At 43.8% G+C, this 10,081-nt stretch overlaps 1 protein-coding gene across 2 annotated transcripts; it reads left to right on the top strand.

Moving 5' to 3' along the window:
• The first annotated feature begins 2,066 nt into the window (after positions 1–2,066).
• On the top strand, positions 2,067–8,838 carry LOC139673341 (L-lactate dehydrogenase A chain). 2 transcript variants are annotated; one of them, XM_071558854.1, is made up of 8 exons: positions 2,067–2,175; positions 3,471–3,605; positions 4,367–4,484; positions 5,197–5,370; positions 6,184–6,357; positions 7,144–7,261; positions 7,701–7,824; positions 8,013–8,838. In XM_071558854.1, exons 2-8 carry the CDS (start codon positions 3,480–3,482, stop codon positions 8,175–8,177), a joined length of 999 nt encoding a protein of 332 aa, XP_071414955.1. In that variant the 5' UTR covers positions 2,067–2,175; positions 3,471–3,479; the 3' UTR covers positions 8,178–8,838. The 2 variants fall into 2 exon arrangements, with proteins under 2 accessions (XP_071414955.1, XP_071414956.1); XM_071558855.1 differs by having other exon boundaries at positions 2,070–2,175; positions 3,474–3,605.
• The last annotated feature ends 1,243 nt before the right edge of the window (positions 8,839–10,081 follow it).

Here is a 10,081-nt window from a genome sequence, read left to right as displayed (position 1 = left end):
CCAAATTCTGGATGAGATGTTCAGTCCCATTCATATAGAGCCACTCTAAATACAGATTCTTGGGATGCAGAAAAAAGTTTCCTAATCCATCCTTGAGGCTTCTGATAGAACAAGATGCTCAGGGAACCCAGAATAATGCAGAATGACAGAACTATGTTTCCTTTTATCCTGCATTCATGCAGCTGTAGGCCTACTCAGCACAGTTTCTTTCCTTAGTGCCAGTCTCCTCTGACACGGCACATCTCACAGGCATCACTCCTTCCTCCAGCAGCAGCAAGGAACAAAGCACATCTAGTTCAGCAGCTGATAGGCCATTCTATTTAACCTCCTTTGGTGGAAGTGCTGGTCTTTATAAAAAGAAGAATTTTGTACTTTTCTGGCTTGTTTCATGAAAATTTCCTTTTTCTATGTTTCAAGAATTTTCAGATGTTTCATCTCCTGTGTTTCTTGTTTCTTTTATTTTGCCAGTGGACGGTCAAATAAATGATGAGGCTTTGGGCTACATTCCAGTCAGATCACCCCAGCAGAAGGAAATTGTTACTGAGATGGTCTGTGACTGGGAGTGCCATAGCAAGATAAGCACCTCAAAAGGAACTCAGTACATTCTAGGAGCTGAGAAGAGAGATTGCCAAAAATCAGCTAGAGTTAAAATTCCCAAAGGAAACTCAGACAAAATCAAACACCAGAGAGGCACCATAACTACAAGAAATTAAAAAGAAAAAAGGAAGGAAAAGGATCACTGTAAAACAAGAATGGGAAAACAAAAGTAACCCAGCTACTCACACAAGATTCAATGACTGCTTCCCTGATTTTCAGTAAGGATGAACACGTTAATCCATGGGCTAAAGACAGGAGGCCCAAGAGAAGGCAAAAATGGGTACAAGATAATAAATGAACACATGCAGATGACAAGTAAAACTCAAGGAGTCTGCTGTGTTCCAGCTGGGGGAACCAGGCATTCTCAGTCCCAGAATTCTGACATACAGTGAATCACAGATCCAGGTGCAAACATTTTAAGTCTGCCTACCTGAAAGCATCCCCACAGTCCCAAAGAACAGCAAGTATTAAGAAGTGAGCTATGCTGGGAGCAGTTTGGGTCTGTGCTTTTGATGTCTGTGCAGTTCTTCAGGAAAACTTACAATGGAAAATTTAACTATAAATGTGACATTTGATGAATAAAGGGATAAAAGCATGGGTTTACTAAAACCCAGCTTTGTGGGAAGACCCACAAAATAGAATAGTATAGTATGAAAATGAAACTTCAGGCATTCAGGAAGTGGGTTTTTTTTTCTTTTTGCTGGAGCCATGATAAGAAAAGGAGGACTTAGGAAGCAGCCATGGGGTGATAGGGAGCTGACAGCGTGGCATGACTGTGAAAAAGACAAGTGTGAGTCCGGTCATGGAATTTCCAGTAACTTCAGGAAAAGGCTAATGTTGTGTTTGTGGCATCGCTGTGTAAAACACTCCGTGCAGCAGCCTCTCTCAGGAGGAAAAGCATTCCAGCTGAGAGTCTCCCAGGAAGTACGTCCCGATGACCAGCACAAAGCTTGTATCGTGCAGGGCTGAAAAGGGCTGGTTTATGTAACCTAACACAACAAATGAGTGGGAATTGGCTGTATAAATACATGGAAAGGGGAAGTAAACAAAACCCGCATACATTTATTGATTAAGCTGGAAATCAGAAGCAGGTTTCCAGTCACCTGACAAAAAGCTCCACACGGAGCGGTGGCCATAAACCCCTGGAGAGAAACACAGGGCTGGCTGGCGCTGCCCGGGCGGGGAACGAGGGCAGGAACGCACTGAATGCCCCTCGGCTCTCCAGAGCCAGAGAGCTTGCTTTCATTCATCCCGGCTAATAATACAGAGAGGTGAAGCTTCCTCGCCGACAGCCCTGAGACGAGCCCCGAGGGCAGGCGCGACCGCTCCCTCATCACCGCCCGGCCCGGCCCCCTCCCTGCGCCCGCCCCGCTCACTTCCCCCCTCTCCTCCCCTCCACTTCCCCGCTCCTTCCCACTACTCCTTCCCCCTCCTCTCCCTCCACCCCGACGTGTCGGCGGGCACGTCCCCACCGCCACAACCCGCCCACCTCACGTCAGCCGCCCGGCCGCTATTTAGGGCGGCGGCCGCGCCCGCCCCCGCCTTGCAGCCACAGCCGTGCTCGGTTGAAGACGCTCGGTAAGTGCCATCGTCGGGACAGGTCGCGACGGGTGCGGGAATGCGGGATGCAGGCGGTGTTGTACCCCCGTCTGAGATGGGATCGGGACCAGCCTTGGAGTTGAGCCCAGCCGGCGTGATTTCCACTCGCAACCCCCCAGCACCCCTCTCTCCATCCCCTTGAGTCTCCCTGGATTAACTTGCTTCCCTTAATCGGTGTGTGTGCCCCGGGGGGTGACACAGAAAAACGACGTAAGAATGCGCTCAGGGCATAATATTCCACCTACTACTCCCCCAACTTGCTTCTTTCAGGGGATCGGCACTCTAGAAAGCAAATATTTTTGAGTACTAAGTGTACCAGCAGTGCTTGAGTGGGTGCCTTTCGTTAGCCCTGCACATGAAAGGACTAATAGTGCCAAGAGAGGACGGGGCACGTGGTGAGTGTGCGGTACAGCGGCCACACTTCGGGAGGCTCCTGCAAGTGAAGACTGACGTAACTTGGTGGATTTTTCTAAATATGGGCACTGCTGGCTTCCTGTCCCTTCCCTCGGCCCAAAACGCACAGTTCTCACCTGCTCTAAACGAGCTGCCGCCTGCTCAGCACTGACCTGAGAGTCGTGTTGTGTCTGTACTCGCATCCATCTGTGCGTCCGCTCCTCCCCATGGCTCTTCAGGCTGCTCCCAGTGGAGCACCATGTCCTGGCAAAGCACGGTGCCGGGATTGCAGGGAGCCTGCCGTCCTCATTGTGGCATTTCGGCGCACCCGTGGCTGTCAGAACCCATACAACCAGGTGGCTGTGGTTGCGGGAGGGGAGAGATGGTGACACCAGCCATCTTAATTCAAAACCGTGCAGTTTCACTTTAAACCAAATGCTGTCCTTCAGAAGGGCTTGCCTAAGTGTTGCACAACTTCAGCTCTGGCAAGGCTTCAGGGCACAGAATACCAGTTTTTCAAGACGGTGAGAACAGAGAGAGCCAGATCATCCTGTGCTTAGAAGTACTAAAATGGCCTCCTGTACCAAAATGTAATATGGATGGTCATTTAGAACATTCTGCTGGAGTGCCACCAGCTATTTAATTGATGGACCTCGGGCTGTGTTTGAGGGAAAGCTATAGCAAGTTTAATGAGAGGATTTCCATCAGTAATTCATTTTTGCAATAGTTTTGTGACATACAGGCAGTGTTGCCAGATGTTTTAGGCATGTGTTTTATACCTGTTATCATCCTGGAACAAAGTCTGTCTTGCTTGATAAAAATATTCTGGTGTCAGTAAAAGCTGTAAAGCTTGGAGAAATAATGTGTTGCTTTCCTTTCAGCAGTGCACCATGTCTCTCAAGGATCAGCTCATCCACGCTCTCCACAAAGAGGAGCACAGTCATGCTGAAAATAAGATTAGCGTGGTTGGTGTGGGTGCAGTTGGAATGGCCTGTGCTATCAGCATCCTGATGAAGGTAAATGCCAAGCTTGGATGAAGCAGCAGAAGATCCTGAGGTCACAAAATAGTCTCCCTTGTTATACTAAGCACACAAGATGAACTTCTGGTTATACATTGCTTTGTTTGGGCCTGAAGTGAGGCAACAGATTGTTGAGAGAGAACAAATAACTGCAGTTCTTGGAAATCAAGTTTACCACAGTATCAGACAGAATGTACTTTCTGTATCATTTTAAGAGCTGCATATACCCTTGAGGGACTTCCACCCTCCCTTTGAAGTAGGAGTTCTCTAACACTCCCAACATACAGAGAGATTAAGACCTGAGGAGTCATTTTATCTTAAACAGAGTGGACAGTGGAATAATTCTTTGTAGTGTGGTCTGGAAGAATTGGTCATCAATGCTCTAAATGATTTGTCCTCCGTATTCCATTATCATATTGAAAATGCTGTGGTTAACACCAGGCTTGCTTTTCTTAACTGTCAAATAGGTTGCTTCTGAACCACTATTAAATTATTCTTCATTATTGTCCTGCTGAATTGTACAACTATTTCACACAGAACGTGGTTATGAAATGTACGAAACTAACTCAAGAAAGTGGATATTCTGGGAGACTAATTTAAGGACTCTGGGAAGAAGGAAAGTGTTTGGGGCAAAACAGTTGTGCAAAATTGCTGAAGTAGATCACAGCTTTTAAAATAATTGTAATTTCACAGTTTACAAATTGGGGGCTTTGCTCAAAGAGGCAGTAAACTTAGCATTTAATCTTGGTATTTTGCAGGACTTGGCTGATGAACTTGCCCTTGTTGATGTTGTGGAAGACAAGCTCAGAGGAGAGATGCTAGATCTCCAGCATGGCAGCCTCTTCCTTAAAACACCAAAGATTGTCTCTGGCAAAGGCAAGTAGTTGACTCTAATGTGCTCATTATTTCCAAATGGAGATGGTCACTTCAGGTCTCTCACTGGTCATCCAAGCTTGTTACCCTTTTAGGAGGAAAGCTCATAGAAATAGTACTCACTGACATTGTTTCAAATACCACATTAGTCAGTCCAGCTAGGAATTACCTTCCAGGATTCACCACTCGGTACAGAAAGATGAAAGTACTTCTGCACCTTTGAGAACTTTATTTCACAGCCAGTTAACCCGTGAACACATTAGTCCTTACTTGATGGCTACAAATACCAGATGGTTTTACGTTTAGTGGCAGCCTTGAGTAGGGCAAAGGTTTAACCCGCTTTATTTACTGTGTAACATGCTGTGCAGCTACAGTTGCCCACAGGTAGTATAAGGGCAGAACCTTCTTTCTCTTCTACACAGCCCTTGCACTGAATGCTATCCTAGCATCTATCCCTATTCCCATCTGTCCCTGAGAAGCATGGAATATCACTGCCTGCATCTGCATGGTAAAATGTTGATGTACCCCAAGTTTGCCACTTGTGCCTATTAAACTTTCTGTAGAGGCAAAGTCAAGGGTGAAAATTACCAGGAGAACTACTGCACCTTCAAACTTGAGAATTTTAGATCTCAGTACGAAAAGGAACCAGTAACTTACATTTCTAAACTGCATAGAAAGAGGTTATATTTGACACTGGCTTTTTTTTAATCTGCAGATTACAGCGTGACTGCACACTCCAAGCTGGTCATTGTCACTGCTGGTGCCCGTCAGCAGGAAGGGGAGAGCCGCCTTAACTTGGTCCAGCGTAACGTGAATATCTTCAAATTCATCATTCCCAATGTTGTTAAATACAGTCCTAACTGCAAGCTGCTTATTGTCTCAAACCCAGGTTTGTCTTGTGCTGCCTTAAGAGGATTTGGCTTAGAGAATGGTGTTTCTTCAGTAATGTGGCATTAGTGTACGAACATGACCAGCACAGGCTTTTAGAAAATAGTTAGGCTGGGGAAGAGAATGCTCCAGGGAGACCTTGGAGCACCTTACAGCACCTAAAGGGGGTCTGAAAGAGAGATGGACTTTCTACAAGGGCATGTAGTGATAGGACAGGGGTAATGGCTTTAACTGATAGATTTTGATTAGATATATGGAAGAAGTTCTTTATTATGAAGGTGATGAGACATGGGAACAGATGGCCCGGAGAAATTGATGAATGCCCCATCCTTGGAAGTGTTCAAGGCTAGCTTGGGAAGGGGCTTTGAGGAACCTGGTCTAGTGTACCTCCCAGCGGCAGGGGGTTGGAACTCTAGATCATCTTTAATGTTCCTTCCAACTCAGATTATTCTATGATATCCACATAGCAAAAAGTGTAATCTTCCCTCTATGGTCAGCAGTCTGGTCTGAGGACAAAAAGTTTCCTGTAACTTGGGTTTTCAATCCGAGTGATCCTTAGCATAGGACACCATAAGGGGCACTGATGCTTGCATGCATAGCATAAAGACAGAGTTGAGAGGCTGTTTTTAATAAAAACAGTCATTATATTATTTAAAACAGTGATATGTTGGCCCACTGCAGAGTCTGGCCACAGGAATTGCTCTATGCTCTTTTTCATGCATCTAGCCTGCAGATGAAATATATGAATAGAAGATAGCATTCTACTTATCAAATTGCTCATGAGTGGCACTTATCTCCCCTGTTGTGCTTACAGTGGATATTTTGACCTATGTGGCCTGGAAGATCAGTGGCTTTCCTAAACACCGTGTCATTGGTAGTGGCTGCAATCTGGACTCTGCCCGTTTCCGCCACCTCATGGGAGAAAGGCTGGGCATCCATCCTCTGAGCTGCCATGGATGGATTGTTGGAGAGCATGGAGATTCCAGTGGTAAGAATGAAATCTTTCTGATACTTTGTTTGCCAGAAACATCTCTAAAAGCTACAGCAAAACTGTTCAAAAACCTTGTAGCACCTTAAAAATGGAAGTCTTGCTTTAAGTCTTCTGCTGCATAGAGTAACCCTAGATGATCTATATTTGACCTGAGTGACTCTGCTTGGAAAAGGTCATTACAGTAACCTGACCTGGCTAAACATTTCCAGGCTAAGTTGTTCCCGTGACTTACCAAAAAAAAACCTCAGAAGCAACAAGAGGGTAAAGTTCTCTGCAAGAGACTCCAAAAGATCTCCACTAGACCTACTGGTAGTCACTCAGTTGCCTGTGCTGGCATCTCTTAATTACTATATATAGGGACTGAAGTGCAGAGCCAAGTCTGGAGGACCGGAGAAAGAGCAACTTTATCGTTGCTTAACCTGTACTTTTCCAAGCAGCACTGGAGCATTACTGTCTGCGTCCTGGCACTCAGGAGAAAGCATTTAGAATAAGTTCTTGAGAAGACTTTGCAAAATACAGAGTTACTGTCATTTTTACTTTGTTGTCCAGGTGTTTCGCTTTAATTGGGATGTATTCAAACCTTGTGATATCATATATACATGTTTATGTGCTCCTACATCCTCAGCCTGCAATTAGATTGGCCTTATAGCTCACACTACATATAAAGTCATGACTAGATGGTGATGTGTTGCAGATTAATTTAGCTAGATCTTATGTTAACTGTTACTTTAAGAAGGACAAAACTAAATGTTCGTGTGATAATAATATATATGTAACTCTCAGTACCTGTTTGGAGTGGAGTGAATGTTGCTGGCGTCTCCCTGAAGGCTCTTCATCCAGAATTGGGAACTGATGGAGACAAGGAACATTGGAAGGAGGTCCATAAGCAGGTCGTGGACAGGTAAATACTGCTTTAGCTTTTTTTTATTCCAACATGAGAACAAATCATGAAGAGCTGTAACATCTCTGAACTGCAGTACCCAGATCTGGTTTCATAAATACCAGAGTAGCCCAAAACAAATGTCAGGATGCAAACATAATAGAACTTGAAATAGTATTTTAAGGTGTAATGTAGATTTGGCAGAGTTAAGTTTTCACGATGAGTAAACTTTAAAGTAGGGAAGTGCTTTAACTTCCAGGCTTCCATTATAACTGTGGGGTGCAGTGTAAAACAGAAATAGAATTACCCACTGCTGAGTTTATTTCAGTCCTGTCAGCAAATTAGTCAAGCTTCTGATACCTCCAGATTGCTTAAGACGCCTCCAAAAGCCCTTCTTACAAGCTTTAAGCATTTCAGTTGATGTTACTTGTTTTGTAATGAGTGTTTTCTGTCTTTGCAGTGCCTATGAGGTGATCAAACTGAAGGGGTACACATCATGGGCTATTGGCCTTTCTGTGGGAGATCTAGCTGAAAGTATTATGAAGAATTTGAGAAGAGTGCACCCAATCTCTACAATTGTTAAGGTGAGCAGCCCCTTTTTGTTAACCTGTCTTATCTTACTGAGAACTAAAAACCTGGGGAATTTCAAAGAACACTGATCACTTTCTAGTTTAGTTTCAGCTAAATCTAGTTGAGTTTTCCTGATAGGGTATCTTGTGAAATATGCAGACATACACTAATTCCAGCCTATTAATCCTTACCTACTTTTCAGGGCTTACATGGAATAAAAGAAGATGTCTTCCTAAGTGTTCCTTGTGTACTGGGCAGTAATGGCATCACTGATGTAGTAAAGATGATCCTAAAACCTGAGGAAGAGGACAAATTAAGGAAGAGTGCAGATACACTCTGGGCAATCCAGAAGGAACTACAGTTTTAAATCTGCTCAAGCAGTTCTTTGGCGCTTTGCAGTTTAATGGGTTTAGTGGTTTGTCTTACGTTGCACTTTTTCAAGTAAGTCAAATCTTCCAGTGTTACGTATCTCGACTAGAACACACAAGAAGCTCAGATCTGAACAAATGAGTTTCCTGAAGATAGCACTAGGAAACTATTGTACGGTTTTCCCTGCTCACAGACACCCATGTTCTTAGAGCTAGATAACCCAGTTAGTCTTGTTCAGTGAAGTGGTATGACAGAAATCCAGCATTCAAAGCAGCACTGCCTGAAAAACCCTCTGCCTTTTCCTCATCTTGTTTCATGTTGGTTCAGAAGAATGAGTAACTAATTCCTACACAGTGTGAAACCAAAGACTATTTTCTTGCAGTTAAGGGATTGTCAAGCCAATTGACCAACCTTCTCTGCTAGGTGAATAGCTTAAATACTTCACTGTTGATAGGTCCAAGTGTATTTTCCTAACACTGCTTTGGAATTTTTGTGGATACTTTTTTTTAGAGAACCTTATTTTTGTGTACTATATCAGTTTTGTTGTAAGTTCTGTCTCCTGAGCATGTTTAAAAAATGTTAAGGTTTCTATGTGCAACAAGACAGTAACTGTCCAACTGTAGTACCAGCTCCACCACCAAATAAACCACAAACTGTTATTTCTGTCTCCTTGTTTTTCTTTATAGGGCTTGGTTTCCAAAACATAACACTGCTTGCACCCATCTAAGTCAACCAATGCTATTTTTCAAGTCACACTAACAAAAACAGCACTTGTGTAACAATATGGGCAGCTAGTCTGTTGTAGGCTCCAGATATTTATGTAGTGAACTTTCTAACAGCCTCAAGGTAGGAATAAAAAAACAGTAATAGAAGTATTTATTTAAGATGGAAATCAAGTTTAATGCAAAGAAACAGGCTTGATTGGTATGATGTTTGGGGAGTAGAGAAGTAATACAACAAAGGAAGTAATGCATGGAAGGAAGAAATCTCTCTGATTAACTACTTGACATCCACAAAAAGTCAGCTTGCTGCTTACCATAAAAAAGCATCTCTGGAATAGCAGCCATGCATAGAAACATTGAACAAAGTTACTCTTCCAGGCTCATAGTTAGAACAGAACTAATCCCCTTATCTGTCACTAATATTTCAAAACACCTCATGACAGTGAGAAGGGAAAAGCCATGGCACCTCACTGAGAGTAGATTTTTACTATGTACTGCAGCTGTTGCTACTTCTCTAAAGAAAGTATTTTACAGTAAAAGCTAAAAGTGTGAAGCAGCTTTGTTAACAAGCTGTAGCCACTGCAGTGCTTTTTCTAACATCCAAGTGACCAAAATAGCATCAAACATGACTATTCACAATCACTTTTGCTATGTAGATGACAGGAAGATGATTTGAAGCTCTTTTCAAAGCTTTCAGAAAAGATCCCCAGGACTTCATCTAGTAAAAGCTGTAAACCTTACCAAAAATCCAACCTCTTCAGACCCAAAGGTAACATGAAAAGCCGTAAGACAAAGGTTGGTTACTGTACTGAGACCAAGAAACTTAGGTGTTCAGGACAGCTTTGCTGAGGCAGCCTGCAAAAGGCAGGGGAGGACTGCAGGATGCTGCTGATAGAAGACAAGAGTGCCACCATAAATCCCTACAGCACTCCTGGTTGGGAGGTGTTTTGTACCAAGTGCTCTCTTTTGCAGCCAGTGGTGTGTTACACCACCAGACGTGTCACTGAGCTCTGCCCCAGCTCACCCTGCCAGGACACGATCCTGTGGTACTCCAGTGTGTTCCTGGCCTGGCAGGCAGCATAACACCAAATGCAGCAGCAGTGTTGTCTATTGCCTCACGTTTTCTAGTGGAGAAACCCAATACACCATAAGGTGTGCTCCACTAGGGCCATAAACTGAT

The sequence above is a fragment of the Pithys albifrons genome, chromosome 6 (genome assembly GCF_047495875.1).
Source record: "Pithys albifrons albifrons isolate INPA30051 chromosome 6, PitAlb_v1, whole genome shotgun sequence".
Classification (NCBI taxonomy): domain Eukaryota; kingdom Metazoa; phylum Chordata; class Aves; order Passeriformes; family Thamnophilidae; genus Pithys; species Pithys albifrons.
This window is presented reverse-complemented; position numbering and strand designations above follow the sequence as displayed.

Excerpts from the sequence above, each read along its gene's own strand:
- LOC139673341 (XM_071558854.1), top strand. The coding sequence starts at position 3,480 with ATGTCTCTCAAGGATCAGCTCATCCACGCTCTCCACAAAGAGGAGCAC. Across the intron at positions 3,606-4,366 it reads CTATCAGCATCCTGATGAAG|GACTTGGCTGATGAACTTGC; the intron begins GTAAATGCCAAG and ends GGTATTTTGCAG. Across the intron at positions 7,262-7,700 it reads CATAAGCAGGTCGTGGACAG|TGCCTATGAGGTGATCAAAC; the intron begins GTAAATACTGCT and ends CTGTCTTTGCAG.